The 15756-nt window shown below is 45.0% G+C and overlaps 1 protein-coding gene across 2 annotated transcripts in view; it reads right to left on the bottom strand.

Moving 5' to 3' along the window:
- The window catches only part of USP31 (ubiquitin specific peptidase 31), a 100583-nt gene that overhangs the window by 41518 nt on the left and 43309 nt on the right, over positions 1 to 15756 (bottom strand). For both annotated transcript variants that reach the window (XM_047087099.1, XM_047087100.1), the window contains exons 11-15: positions 15123 to 15252; positions 10301 to 10420; positions 7818 to 8043; positions 2116 to 2274; positions 525 to 677 (exon numbers count right to left, since the gene is read on the bottom strand). In XM_047087099.1, the coding sequence (XP_046943055.1) occupies positions 525 to 677; positions 2116 to 2274; positions 7818 to 8043; positions 10301 to 10420; positions 15123 to 15252 (788 nt within the window). The remainder of the gene's footprint in view (positions 1 to 524; positions 678 to 2115; positions 2275 to 7817; positions 8044 to 10300; positions 10421 to 15122; positions 15253 to 15756) is intronic.

Raw genomic sequence — 15756 nt, 5'->3', positions numbered from 1 at the left:
TTCTATTTGTATTGTGTTTCCCCAAGTATCCGTACTGTGACCATCTTCAGAATTCTTTTATGCAGAGTCAAGAGTTTCTGTTCTAGATGCTTCTGCACTTAAAAGAACATGTCACAAATTCCTGTAAAGGAAACGGCAGTGGAAAGGGGAAAAGCTGAGAGCCGGGAAGCCCCCACACTGGGCGAGCACAGCAACTCCTCGCCAGGCGGCCCTGGGCAAAGCACTGAGCACTTTGGAAAGCGCTCTGAAAGAAATGTATCCCTTATTGTAGGGTTAAAGCTCCAGCCTCCACACTAAGCCTTAGAAGTAGAAAATAATGAAGTACAAGGAGAAACTCATCCTAGAGCTCACAGAGGAAAAGCGAGTAACCAGGTTTATATAAAATGGTACTTATGACCGTACAGCCACACAGCCCTTTTACCTTCTCCGACAATCTTCTTGGGGCCTAGCTCCTAAGCGTGAGGGACCCTGTGCCGTGTCCGTGAGATGCCACTTTGGAAATCTGTCACAAAACCCATACCCACCATCGTCTTCACTCCTCTCTCCGGTCATCTCCACCGACTCGGATAATGAGGCCAGAGAGGTGCGTCTGGAGGACGCCGCGGAGGTCACGCTGGCTTGCTTGCTCCCCGGGAGCCGGCTCACCCAGTGTTCACACAAGGAGGAGCTGGTGGAGCCTGCAGTAAAGGAAGCAGGCACTGGGGTCAGGCTGGAGTCCCAGGCTGGCTCCCTGGCACACACTCGTGTGAAGGGGCAGCGCCTGAGCTGGGGTGGCCTGTGTCAGTCTTACCTCCCAGACCCCTGCTTGAATATCCCATCAAGATGAGAAGGAGGGCAGACTAGCTCATGTTTATAGTAATAAAATGCAAGTATTGGCATGGACACTTCATAATGCAAAGTGCAAATCTTAAGTGCTGGCAACAGAATCATCTATACTCATTCTGCAAATAGTTATTAAGCACCTATTGCCAGGCACCGTTCTAAGTACACACAGTAAAAATTCTGACACAGAGCAAATAAAAGTGGCAGTGCACCGTTATTTCTTAGCTTGCTTTGTGGAATTGTTAAGTCGTTTTCACAATATTAACATACAAACACATAACATGCACACACCTAGGCTGTATGTCATCTGTACTGTCCATTCCAGGGATGCCCTTAAATTCCAGAGCAACATAAACTGCTCTTGAAACTGAGAACAAGACTCAAGTAGACCTCAAGAGGGTGTAATCTCCAAGCATATCTCAGAATCTGGAAAGCACTGAGGGAAGGCACTAGAGCACTGGAGTTCTCACTCTCTCAACTGGGTGAGCAGCTACTGAGGGGTGGGTGCACTGAGTGGGGCTTCACTCCAGCAGGGGTTCACTCAGTTCAGCGGTTCCTCTTCTCAGCGGCTTCAAACCAATCCCTCGCAAGCTTCAAGGAGATTCAGGGTGAATACTCTCTAACATGATCCGATGTTACCATGTCTCCGTTGTCGGTCAGTCTCTTAGACGCTGCGTTAAGGAGGGTGCGTCACCTTGTCTGGACCGTGTGGCTGCATCCAGACTAAACCCCATCCAGCTAAATCCAGCCCACTTATCATTACTATAGCCTTCAACCCTTCCAACCGAACAGGCCGACCTCATCGGGAAAAAGAACGATTTCTAATGGTGCTTTTACCTTGTCTAAAAGGCTGTAACATACATTTATGTAATCTGATGCATGCAATGACCCCATGAGGCAGATATTATTAGTACATCCACATTACAGATGCTTAAATATGTGGCTTGGATGTGATGTGCTTCCAGATGATGCGACCGAAACCTGGCAAAGCCAGGTCTCATTCCCTCTTGCTTTTAGTGTGGCAGCCATACCGCTTTTTCATTCATTCGTTCCACAAGCAAACATGGCAAGCTCACTCTGAGACCGGCGCTACCCACTTCTGTGGGAACTCTGCTGGTTCGCACATTCCACCCCCATTTCCTTGACTGCAGTCATTTTGGTTTCCAGGTTAAACTCAAATGTGAGAATTTATCTGATCAACACAACAGACTCATGAGACCTTGTGGAGAAATTCTCTGGACCATTACAATCTTCTGCTCTAGGAAGAAGCTGCTGAAGAATGGCTGGCCTTACCTGCCACTGAGCTGTTGGCTGACCATGATGGAATAGCTGTCCGCCTCTGGTAGAAAAGGATGTACGCTGTCTGTGTGCAGACCTCATCTTCTGACAGCTGCTGCACGTCACTGTCATCGAAGCAGTACCAGAGGCCATCCACAGAGTTCTTACAGTAGGCTGCCAAAAAGAGCCCGCCATCAGTACCAGGGGAGGGGGCACCGGCTGCTCCACTCTGCCCACAGACACCAGCTCTTTGGCTCATCTAATTCATTCAAGAGCTTTTTAAGGTCGCAGGTAGTTACACACAAAGTAAAAAATCCAAATTGGGTTGTGAGCTCAGGCAAAATGTTTCAAGACATTCCAAACTATTCCAAATGTACAAAATTCTACTTAATCTTAGAAAGCCCAACGTACTTATTTACTTGAGGCAGTGGGTCTCAACCTGAGATGATTTTGCGCCGCTAGGGACATCCGGCAACAAATGGAGACATTCTTGACTGTCACAACTAGGGGACAGGGTAGTACTGGCACTGAGTGAGTGGAGATCAAGGATGCTGCAAAACATTCCACAATGCACAGGACAGTCCCCACAGCAAGAATTATCCAGCCAAACTATCAAGAGTGCTGAAGCTGGAAAACCCTGATTTAAGTATGGTGTAACATTTCAGTGTTTATTAGAGATAGAAAATAGGACTAGAAATAATGATACTAATAATAGCAGCAGCTAGTATTTGTTTAGTGCTTATTATGTGCCAAATACCTCAATTAATCCCATGAGATTTATTCTGTTATTCCCATTTTACAGAGGTTCAAAAAGATTAACCAGCTTGCCCAAAGGTCAAGCAGCTGGTGAAGGACAGGGCCCAGCTCATTTCAGGTGTATCTAGTCCCTGAGTTTGCACTTAAACCCTATTCCACCCTGCTTCCCTCAGGGGTAGTATGAACAACGTAATGCCCAGTGGAAGCGCCCTGGCAAACTAAGAACACTTGAGCTCAGGAATGCATGTGTGTTTTTCTCCAGTTCAAATTCTAACCCTGAAATAGAAATTAAGAACATTCAAGTACCAGCAAAAGACAAGAACTTAGTGTTTGTGAAGCCACGTGATCTTGTAAAGATATGTCAAGGGGTGTGATAAAATTGATTCAGAGGAGTACCTTATCACACTTCCTAAAAATACCCATTTATTGGGGTGATAATAAATGAGGGCTAGAATATTTAGCTGAATGCCTGAGGGGCAGGGCACACAGGGTCCCATGAGGCACCAGGAGTGACTCCCTCGACAGGCCACAACGACATTTGTAAAGTATGGAGCCTTAAGAGATAAAGGGGATACAGGCGAGGATGGGTTACAACCAGACAGGTCCCAAAAAAGAGCAGAATAAGAATCTGTGATGATGGGGAAGGAAGCCATGTACAGCCATGGACTCCTGGGACCAGAAAGGGGAGAGAAACAGAGACAGAAGCAGCACGGGGAGCTGGTAAAACAGCAACTCGTCAGTGGGCAGGTCAGGCCTAACGTATAAATGACCCAGCTGGGGAGATGGTGGCTGTTCTGGAGTAGGACATGCCCCCGAGACAAGGTGACAGAGCAGCCCTGCACTAGCATCAGTAGGCTTCTCTCCAGGACAGTCTGTTCCCAGTCACACCACGGCAACTAAGGCAGCCCAGGAACACATTAATGGTTTAATAATGTATTTACTAGATAACTCACTTTTCTTTCTGGAACTAGCTTCTCAAATGTTTTCTAGACAAGTATTATTCAAACTGTGGTTTGCAGACTGGTCCCAGTCCACAACAAGCTAAGCACTCAAACTGAGATAAGCATTTAAAAACTTTCATAGCAACTGGACACTGCCGGGATATTTTTACTGTATTTTTACATAAGTATTGAGTCGTGAAAAATTGGAAATTTTAGGGGTGCCTGGGTGGCTCAGTCGGTTAAGCGGCCGACTTCAACTCAGGTCATGATCTCACGGTCCGTGAGTTCAAGCCCTGCATCGGGCTCTGTGCTGACAGCTCAGAGCCTGGAGCCCGTTTCAGATTCTGTGTCTCCCTCTCTCTCTGACCCTCCCCTGCTCATGCTCTGTCTCTCTCTGTCTCAAAAATAAATAAACGTTAAAAAAAAAAAAATTAAAATAAATAAATAAATAAATAAATAAATAAATAAAATTGGAAATTTTAAAAAAGAACAAGGCAGGTTCTGCCTCATAGAAGTTTGATCTAGAATCCATACACAAGTTAGCTATACACGTACCAGTTGATTATATCTAGAACTAGTGCAAAATAAAATCTCAAATAGGGGCGCCTGGGTGGCTCAGGCAGTTAAGTGTCCAACTCTTGATTTTGGTTCAAGTCACGATCTCATGCTTCATGGGATCGAGCCCCACGTCGGGCTCTGTATGGACAGTATGGAACCTGCTTGGGATTCTCTCTCTCTCTCTCTCTCTCTCTCTCTCTCTCTCTCTGCCCCTCCCCTGCTCAAGCCCTCTCTCTCTCTCAAAATAAATAAACTTAAAAAAAAAATCCAAACAAGGACTTAAAAACATGGTATCTCAAATTCAACAACACTAGGATATTTAAAATGTTCTCTAAACTAAAACCCTAAACACTTTATATACTGGAAAAGCAGTGGTATGGCCTAAGCATCACAAAGGGGGAAATAATGCAGAAAGAGCCTAAGCTTTTCCTAGGTAACACAGGCCCTGAGAGGCAGGCATGAGCGGTTCCAGTGCACGGGCGTGGTCACCAAGTTCCAGTAAGATTACCTGCTGTAGGTCACAGAGCTCCGAAGAGGTGTCTAGCCTCTAGCCCACGTTCCTTTCACTAAACTATGCTGCCTCCAAAGTACCTGTGGGTTTTCAGGCATTTTCCAAAGTCTTCTCTATATAAAGATTAACATGAGGGGTGTTGTTGGTTGAGTGTCCGACTCGATTTCAGCTCAGGTCATGATCCCAGGGTCGTAGGATCAAGCCCTGCCTTGGGTTCTGCATGGAGTGCGGAGCCTGCTTACAATTCTCTCTCCCTCTGCCCCAGCTCATGCCTCACTTTTTTTTTTTTTTTTTAAAGAGTAACATGATAGGTTAAAATCCAGCACTGTCCCATTTTTCTCAACAATTTCTTGCTAGAAACTGCATTACTTTCCTGAGAAACAATATTATAAATGGAAGACACATTCTTTACCAAAGCTGAAGCTGGACGAACACCAACCAGGGATGCTGGCAAAGGTGTTACCACACCAGCTAACCAGTGAAGTTAAACCATTTCTAAGTTCCTTTCCATCTGAAGAGTCCCTGGGCGTGTAATTCTATGACTCCGTATCAAAGAACATAGATATGACTGGTAACACCCCAAAGGCAAACATCCAATTAGACACACGACATTTATTATATAAATGGGTCCCATCAAATATAAATACAAAATATGCAAGACCAAAATATAGTCTCACCAGATTTTAAATTTGGTTTAATCCAAAATACTAAGTAAAATATATCTAAACGTTTAATTAATATTAACTCTGTCTTCTGGGGACTTATACTTCTCAATCTCATTCGTTCTTCTCCTTGAGCGTGCTTCTAGAGCAAGCAGAGGCAAAGCAAACCGCTCCACTATGAGACATGCTCCAAGCTGGGACCATTCTTCTCACATCCCCAAAATATAAGATTACTATATCCAGTCACCTTCCCTGTCTCCTGCATCCCGTGGGGAAAGCAGGTTGAGAGAATGTGCCAGCAAAGGGGTTCGGGAGCCCAACAGGGAGGTCTCAGGGTTGACTGCTAGGGAACTCCACACAGTTGAAAAACCAGCTGGTAGAGCCAGACTTCCTCTACCCCCACCCCCGACCTTTATGAAGCACTGGTACCCTAGAATCTTGTAGCATGAAGCACTGAGTTCATGAAGAAAGGAAGTGCCTACAAGTATACATGTCAAATGTGTTCAGTGTGAGGGAAGCAAAACTCCGAGTCTTGGCCGCCCACCCCCACAGATGGCCAGACTAACAGCAGTGCCCTCCATGGACTCCCCACACACACGAATGTCCAAGGAAGAGCCCCCACGCCTGCGTGCCTCCCCAATGTTCATCACGGATAATTCCAATTCTGAGACTCCATCTCAAGGAAATACAAAACTAGAATGTAAACTAAAAGATGTTCATCAGTGTTATGGTCAAAGTTAGAAAGCAGGAACAGTAGATATGTTCTACAACAACAGGAAATGGCTATATAAAATTAGAGTTCCACCAACAGAATATCCTGTGGTCCTAAAAAGTAGTGTGTATACAAATTAAGCATAGACAACTGAATACTCCTGTTACAACAGGTAAGTGTGAAGACTGGGATGCAGGGACCTACACACACCCCTCGCATCTCACCACGCTTCTGATTCTGGAACTTTTTTATTGTCTTCCTGTCAGCAGGTACAGTCCTGAAGTGCAGGCCACTATCCCATCAGCTTCTCCTGTGCCTCCAGTTTGCTCTAACCACCCTCTCCACTGGCCCCCTGCTCTTCCCGCTGTGTACACTTCTGTGCACCACACAACCTATTACACACTACTGATCTGACATATCAAGTGGTCCTATATGTCCCTGCTCGATTACACTCTTAGAAGACACAGTTTGAGGCCTATTCATCTCTGATGTGCCTCTGATGTGAACCCAGTGCAAGTTACACGGGAGGTGCCCCATGAATGTTCACCTAAACAGAACATACCAGTACAACCACAACAGTGTAAAATAATGGCCAGTGTAAAATAATGTTTTCGTCCAGAAAAACACTGGAAGAAATGTTACCTACATACAATGGGATAGTATTATTCAGCTTTAAAAATGAAGGAAACTCTGACATGTGCTGTAACATGGGTGGATCTTAAAGACATTACGCTACATGAAGTAAGCCAGACACAAAAGGACAAATACTTGCAAGGTTCCACTTATAGAAGGTTCCAAGAGAATCAGATTCATAGAGACAGAACAGTAATGGCCAGGGGTGGGGGGTGGGGAGGGTGGGAAAGGCAACAGGGACTTGCTGTTTAACAGAGTTTCAACTCGGGAAGAAGAAAAACGTTCTAGAGATGGATGGTGTTGAGGGCAGCACTACAACATAAATGCACTTAATGCCACTGAACCATACACGTAAAAATGGTGAAAATGGTAAATTTTGATATGTATATTTATCACATTTTTTAAAAATGTTACCAATGGTTATTTTTGAGTGATGAGCCCATGGATGATGGTACTGTTCTCTCTTGTGTATAAATTTCATATAACGAACAGTCCCTTTTAAAAATGAAAAAGATAAATTTAGCTTTAAAACAAAAAGAAAAAATTCTTCCAAATCACCTTAAAGACACTATAAAACCGGTTCATCTAATCACTCCAAATAAGGGAGAAGCGAGAACCTCAAGGAGTGGAGTGAAACCCTAAATGGCGGTGGGGGTGACGTAACCAAAGTGAGCCCTTGGTGACCCAGACAACATGATCTACCTGCACACACCACTCCCCAGTCAGGTCACACAGCTACTGGATGGTCCGACTCAGGAAGAGAAGGAAGAATTTGCATTTATTTGCTCTTGGACAGAGATCCAGCAGATGAAAACTGCCCTCAAAGATGGCAGACTGCGTACTAGAAGAGAAAGTGAGGTTCTAAAGCAAAAGTAGCCCTGTCACAAGCAAAACATGTCTGAAGGAACGGTCAGCACAGACACCCGGCCTCTCGCACTGCAGACCTGTGTAGTGCCCCCCTTGCATGGTGCCATGATGATTGCACACAGCATACAGGTCATAGACGTAGTCCTCAGGGTCCCTCCCGAGTCCATAGGGCCGTCTCCATGGAGACCAATGGGATGGCAAACTCCAGCTGCTCTGACTTCTCTTAACCACATGAGGTGTCATGTCCAGGCCAGTCAAGGGGAACTTGACCATGTTCTGAAGTTTCATACGCCTGTCTCCTTCCTGTTACAAGAAGAAAAACAAGTTCTGATGATATTTTCATGCAAGTAGATGGTAGATCAATTCTGCGTGAAATGTGGACCCTAACAGCTCAAGTGGTTTGAGTTACCGATCTGATGATTTCCAAAGATACGTACAAAATAAGGAAACACACTAACAGTTTTAACTATCTGGAGGAACAAGTTTTAATACTACTCAAAGCAGAACAAGCAATGACCTACATATAAGGGGTGATGAGCCTCTCGGAGTCTCCATTTCCTTATCTGATAGATGAGTTTAGGTTTTTAACTTACAAACTGACAGTATTGGGCAGTTCATCATGATACCTCTGTCAAAGAGGCATGAAAAGTAATGGAGTAAAACTGTACATGAAAGACAAAGTTAGTGCTGGCACAGAATAGCCACCAGATAAGTAGTGTACCCTTTTCCTCCCCACCTCCTCCAACAAGCACAGTAACAGTTAACATTGACTTAATATATTCATTTAGTTGATAATAATTCATTTAGTTGATAATCTCGGGTAATCTGTATCTTCCATTAAGGGCACGGGGAAATCCTCTGAAATCCAACTGTCCGCTCACTAGCTATTTTCTGAATGTTTCTTGTGTCCGTGGGAGCTCTAAGAAATTAATTGGGCATGGATAACACCCACCCCATGGAGCCATGGATCTATTAAGAGAAGGAAAACGTTCATAAGAGAAAGGGAGGATGAGCCCTGGATGGTCAGGAAAGTCAGAACAGAGAATTTGGACCTTGCCGTGCAGTCAAGCACTGAGGCTTTGAGGGAGGAGGGAATGTCATCAAAGCTGTGTAAGCAGTGCACAGCACGGGACACAAAGGGAGGAGCAGCTTAAGTGAAGAAATCAAGTAGAAGACAACGTGACTGCAACCAGCTAGAAAGCATCACAAGTCTGAACGGGCAGGCTGACAGCAAGAACGGGGACAAGGGGACACACACAGGAGGCAACGCAGAGGCACAACCAAGCTGAAGAGATGACTGGTTACATGGGAGGGACAAGAAAGAAGTCGAAAACAACACTGCAGTTTTGAATCTGGGTGCTGGAAGGGTGAGGACATTTCTTCTAAAGAAACAGAAGGCAAAGGAAATCGGTCAGCTTGTGTGTGGAAGAAGGCCGGGCTCTGAACCTCGGCTATCTGCATACAGCAGCTATCTGCATACAGTCGGGACACTCTTTACTATGATTAAAAACCTAGGGATCCTGTGCCTGTCACCCCAGACACTCTCACTTCATCAGCAAATCCTAAACATCTGTTGATCTATTCCAGTCTTTTCTCCACAGCCACTGCTCCGGACAAGCCACCAGCATCCTGCCCCTGCATGGTTGCATCGGCTCCCTTCAGATCTCCCTAGCTTCATTCATGTGGCCTCCCATCCTCCACACAGTAGCCAGAATAGTCTCTTCAAAACACAGATTTGGCCATGTTGCTTCTCTGCTTAAAACCCTTTATCAGAATCCCACTCTGCCCCTGGAACAACCAGCCCCTGCCCTTCCCCCACCCTCTGGAGCTCCAGCCAAACCGGTGTGCTGTCAGTCTCTTGCACGTGCTGCCCCGCTCAGGGCTCTGCACATGTGGCTCCCTCTGCCACCGTGTGTGTGCAGCACGGCCTCCACCTCAATTGGGAGAGGCCTACTCCTAATCTTTCAGATACACACCTTAAAGCCAGGCCTGAGAGACTCCTTGAACATTTCCCTCTCATTTCCCTCTCTTACAGGGGGGCCTGCCCAGGACAACCCTAACCTCAGGGAACACACAGCCTTTTGGGAAAAACTGACTCGGAGCAACACAACTCACATCAGATTTTCTCTGCATATATTTATGAGTCATCTTCCCAACTATGTGACCGCTTCTGGGAGCAGGGTAACACCTGCTATTACTTTAGGTACAAAGAGAATTCTACCTGCCCCAGAAAGGAGCTCTGTGGTTTTTTTTAATCCTAAAGTACACTTACCAAAATTTAAAGCACAACATTTTCAAATCTAAAGCAAATCCTCAAGAACAAAGTAAAACACCTGCAGTATGAACTAAAATGTTTTGAATTGAAAAGGCCACAGGATGCTCAAATTTTGCTTTGGGTAGGAACAAACATGACCCCAGACACTGGGGCAGAGGCATCTGTAACAACGTGGACAGGGACGCTGGATCCAACAGGGACACCGAAGGACCCCCATACAGCCCACAGCAGAGGCATGAGAAACTTGGTCACAGCTTTTCTCACTGTGACAGAGGACATCCTTACCTGTCGAAATCTCTTCAGATGGATAATAAGCACATCAGGCAGAGTCCAGAGGCTTAACGTGATGCTCCCCTGCTGCAGCTGCTTACAGTGCGGGCACCGCCAGGCGTCATCCGGGGCAAGCTGAAAACAAGGAGCATGACACGACTTCCGTTACGCACCACCTCAGGCGAGGCTTTTATAGGAGGCCGCGGCCCCCACTTCTTGGTCAGGGCACGGTACAACTCGGGTCTCTCGGGAAACCACATACATAGGATGCAGAGTCAATGGAAAACACCATCAAAAGCGGCACCTGGCCAGAGCTGGCACCCAAAGATTTGCTGAATAAATCATCTCTCAAAAATGCATGACTGAACAGGTAAATATTACACAGAGGATGTTCCACATCACAGAAGAACCTCAAATTCCACAGATTCTCAAACTCAACCTGTTGCGCTTCCATCAATATACTGTCCTCCTCCTCCTCCACCTGTCCCATCCTCCTTCCCTCCCTCCCCCTTCCTCCCCCTCCTCCTCCATGTCATACCTCAACAAACACTACTGCCACCCACCAAAAGCAGAACCGGCAGGGCGGACAGGTATCCCAAACCCTCAAACCCTTCCCTCTTCCTCTCGTTCCACATCTACCCAAAGTAATTGCCTGCCACCTCTCACACCTGTCTCCTGCACTCCATTCCCACTAACATGGCCTTAATTCAGAGTCCCTACCCTCGCTCTCATCTGGACTTCGGAGTCTCCTATCTGATCTCTCTCTCCCAAGCACTAACCCACTCCAAACAATCCTCCCCCATCCTGCTACCAACAAGGTCTTTCTGAACGTCAATCTGAGGCCTCAAGTCCACATATGTCATCTCTGCAGGTGAGGGTTTCAGGAAGGGGACTTATTCAGTTAGAGGTATGCCCATGAGGCATGTCTGATGAGAGATTTAAGTCTCCTCTGGAGTTCAGAAGATGCACCAGATCAGGGACTATCAACATGATGAGGTAAGGAATGACCATGCCTACTGAGATGGAACAGATAGAAGCACAGAACAGAATCTTGGGGAATGCCTCTTTTTTTCAGTGAAATACTAAAGCTGAGAAACCACCAGAGCCTGAGGATGCATAGTCAGAAAAATAGGCAAATCAGAAGCATTCCCTCTGATGCATACCAAGGAGAGAGAATGGCAAGATCCCATGGAGAGGTCAGATGGTGATGGAGCAAAGGCCACAGAACTGAGCAAACCAGGGGCCACCGAGAGTTTCAGAGGGCAGTGTCAGAAGTGCAAGTGGGATGGAGACAGGGAAAGAGCTGAAACCACTAATAGGGAATAAGGCAGAAAAGAAGAGGAGAAAGGCAGGCATGGTAACAGGAAAAGGAAGCAGACTGGGTTGTTGTTTTTTTTCCCCCGTGGCAGGAAGACCAAATCACATTTGTAGGAAATATGGGGAAAAACAGAAGTTTGGGTGGATGGAAGTGACTCAGACACTTAACGCTGGCAGAGACCCACAACTGTCATCTGGTCAGTCTGCATCTCTGTGTGACTTATTAATAGTCTATGTATGTGGCCATCCAGCCCAGCGTGTGTGGTAAAGGAGCAGGCTGTAGTCTGTTTTGTCAATTTCCAATACAGATACTTTTATAAGATACAATAAGAACAACCTGACAATGTCTAAGAGCTATGACAGCTTCGAAAACGTCTCTGATTTCTGTACTTATCTCATTGTAAACTGCTACAAAGAGCTCCTGGCCCTGCCGACCACATCAGTCTCGCTGACTCTGACCAGCAGATGAAGGGCAGCTATCTCAGTAGGCAGCTCTTCCATTTTCAGACTGTCTGTCACAAAGTTCTTCCTCATATTAAGACAAATTCACTCTCCCTGTAATTTCCAATCTTTAGGTTCTGCTTTTCAGATAAAATTAAGTCCAATCCCTTATCCACAAGCCGATCCTTGAAGTGCCTAAAAATAACTATTAGATCCCCACTCAAGGCCTCCTCTGTCAAATTCAGCATGTCGTGGTTTCCAGATGCACCAGCCCCTATCCACTCTCTCTGGTGCCCCGGTTTGTCAGTCTCTTATTAAAGAGTGAGCATTTAAGGTAATGAAAAGAATGGTGCTATCACCATCTGAATTCTGGGCACTGTTTTAAAGCATCCTTAAGGCAGCTGACAGTGGCTGGCACGTGACACTGCTGATCAATACTGAGCTTGCAGACATCTAAATCCCCAAGTTAGCATCTCACAGCCTGCTGCTGAATCTCACTGTCTCCTCTTCCGTGTCCCTGTCGTATTTCTGGACCCGATGACTGAACTTCCCAAGTAACATTCATTTATGCATTCATTCTAGTGTGGACTTACTGAATCCCTGTCTATGTGCCAGGCATGGCTTATAGATATTGGGATTATTTTATGACCAGAACAGACTCTCTCAACTCTCTCCCTTACCCGCTGTGTCCCAGCCACACTGGCCTCATTCCTGTTTTTCAACCATGCCAAGTTGCTTGCTTTATTTACTTATTTATCCCCACCAAACAGACTGAGGTCAGAAACACTGCCTGGCTTAGTCCCTGTTATATCCCCAGTACTAAGCGTACCACCTAGTGCACAGTATGTACTCAATAAACATTTACTGAATGAATGAATCCCTACTCAAATGTATCTTGCTAGCTTGAACTTAACCTTCTAGGTCAATGAGATGTTCTGTGGAATACCAATGTTGTCATCTAGTAGATCCACTCAGTTTTAAGCTTTGGGCCATTCTCAAACATCTCCCAAATTAAAAAAAAAAAAAAAAAAGCCCAAATAGGACGAGGTACCACACAGAGTCTGCCATCAACCTGTTTTTAAAGCCAACTGCCTATTGTATAATTAGGCTCCAAACTGGGAAGAAAAAAAAAAAAATAGGTCTTATGAAAAACTATTATTAGGGATGTCTGGGTGGCTCAGTCGGTTAAGTGCCTGACTTCAGTCAGGTCATCATCTCAAGGTTCCTGAGTTCAAGCTCCACAGTGGGCTCTCTGCTGTCAGCACAGAGCCCGATTCAGATCCTCTATCCCCCTCTCTCTCTGGCCCTCCCCCACTGGTTCTCTCTCCCTCTCTCTCTCTCAAAAATAAACTTAAAAAAAAAAGAAAAACTATTATTAAAGGAGCTGGCTATGAATAGCTTGGGGGAAAAAAGACTGTGAGAATATTAAAAGTATTTTCAAATATTTAAAGGATAGACAAGTGGAAGAAAATCAGGACTTGTCATCACATATCCTTAATGAATGTGTTGGTTGCAGTAACCCAGGGCATATTTCAGAGAAGCCTCGGGGACCACCAGAGATATCCAGGGAGGAAATGGCATGTCTCCTGAGTACAGAAATGCCTCGTAACTAAGGTATTCAAATAGCAGCTGGATAATCACCTATTTGAAATTAGGCAGAAGAACTCAACCATTAGAAAATACGAGTTTTGGGGTGCCTGACTGGCTCAATCGGTTGAGTGTCTGGCTCTTGATTTTGGCTCAGGTCATGATCCCAGGGTCGTGGGATCAAGCCCCGTGCTGAGCCTGTAGTCTGCTTAAGATTCTCTCTCTCCCTCTGCCCTCTCCCCTGCTCATGGTCTCTCTCTCAAAAAAAAAAAAAAAAAAGAAAACAAGAAAAGAAAAAAGGAGTTTTAAAGTCCCCTCCAACCCGGAAATCGCAGGATTCTCTAAATATAAGAGTGAACAGTAACAATTAGCAGTCAAAAGTATACTAAACATCAGCTCAAGATTAGCTGAACACCAAGTGCTCTAGTCAAGGCTGCTTAAGGTGCAAAGCCCTAGAGAGTTTTAAAAACCACACAGGCATTGGCCCCATCCACAGACTTATTCATGTATCCCACTCTTCTATTCAAATATTTACTGAGTCCCTATAATCTGCAAAGCACTGTACTAAGTGGTCTAAAACATGCCTTCTGATCTAACTTTTTTTTTTTTTTACAGTTTACTTTTGAGAGAGATAGAGAGAGAGAATGGGGGAGGGGCAGAGAGAGAAGGAAGCACAGAATCCAAAGCAGGCCCCAGGCTCTGAGCTGTCAGCACAGAGCCCTACGTGGGGCTCAAACTCACAAACCGTGAGATCATGACCTGAGCCAAAGTCAGGCGCTTAACCGACTAAGCCACCCATCTACATCTGCACTGAGCACTCCAAAGTGTGGCTAATGTAGCTAAGGAACAGAATTTTTAATTTTGTTTCATTTTAATTAATTTAAGTTTGAATTTAAGTAGGTCCTGGCACATATGTTTTTGGTGCCAAAAAGTTAAGAATAACTATTTTTGTTACTAGGGGAAATGACTTAAAATCCCTAAATCAAGGGGTGCCTGGGTGGCTCAGTCAGTTAAGTGTTAGACTTCAGCTCAGGTCATGATCTCGCAGTTCACGAGTTCCAGCCCCACATCAGGCTCTGTGCTGACAGCTCAGAGCCTGGGGCCTGCTTCAGATTCTGTGTCTCCTTCTCTCTCTACTCCTCCCCCATTTGTGCACGTGTGCACGTGCACGCTCTCTCTCTCAAAATTAAACATTTAAAAACAAGGTTTAAAATCTCTAAATCAAAACAAAAAAATAATACATATATTACTGTTAAAAAAGAAAAAAAATTAACTACAAAGGTTCACTTCTAGAGCATTTCAATCAATCAAGGTTTTCTAGTAATCTAAACTACTTTTGTAAAGTCCTAAAAGGAATAGCACTAAGACACCCATTATGTGAGCGAAAAACGCCTGGGGACTTTTCTGGGGCATACTTTGCTCTCCGGTGTCATCCTGCCACATCGCCCTCCCTAGCACCCTCACCACCCCAGAAGTGCTGCCAGGCTCTTACCCGCTCCTCTTTGGTGTAGAGCTGGAAACACTGGGATAAAGTGCAAGTCTGGGGCTGATGATGACGCTCCCTCTGCAGACGGACACTTTCTGCATCAGGAATATACTCATCTTCAGTATTTACAAACAAGCTGCAATTGGCGGGGGAGGGAAGCATTTATCAGAGAATGTCTTGCAAAACTGACCCCCAAACTGCAGCTTCACGATGTGACTATAAATTCATAATCAAAAAGAACCAATGTGTAACAAAAGCAAACAGGTTATCAACTGGTCATCCAACTTTTCTATGTTCCAAAATAGTCTTGAAAAGCTCTGTATCTATAAAATTATTTCTTGAAAATAACTTGGGAGTTGGTTTTCATGGGATTGGTCATGAACCATTAATATATATTCTTGTCCTTTGTATCTACAGGCATGCATTTGGCATAATTTACTAGAGTTAATGGGCTTATAATCAAAATCAAAATCATTGGCCCTGAACAGTAATGAATAAATAGCTCAGTCTCATCAGCAGCAAATGTTCTGAGGTTTTTGAGATCCAGACAACAAAATGTATAGGAAAGAAATAACTGATTAAAGGCTTAGCAAGCCACTTGGATACTTAGCTAAAAAGAGAGATTTGTCTCAGCTAATCT

Source organism: Lynx rufus, unplaced genomic scaffold, assembly GCF_022079265.1.
Source record: "Lynx rufus isolate CCGP_SWC_20201006 ecotype Redwood Valley unplaced genomic scaffold, mLynRuf1.p SCAF_23, whole genome shotgun sequence".
Taxonomy (NCBI): domain Eukaryota; kingdom Metazoa; phylum Chordata; class Mammalia; order Carnivora; family Felidae; genus Lynx; species Lynx rufus.
Note: the sequence above shows the minus strand (reverse complement) of the source record. Positions and strands in the feature narration are given on the sequence as shown.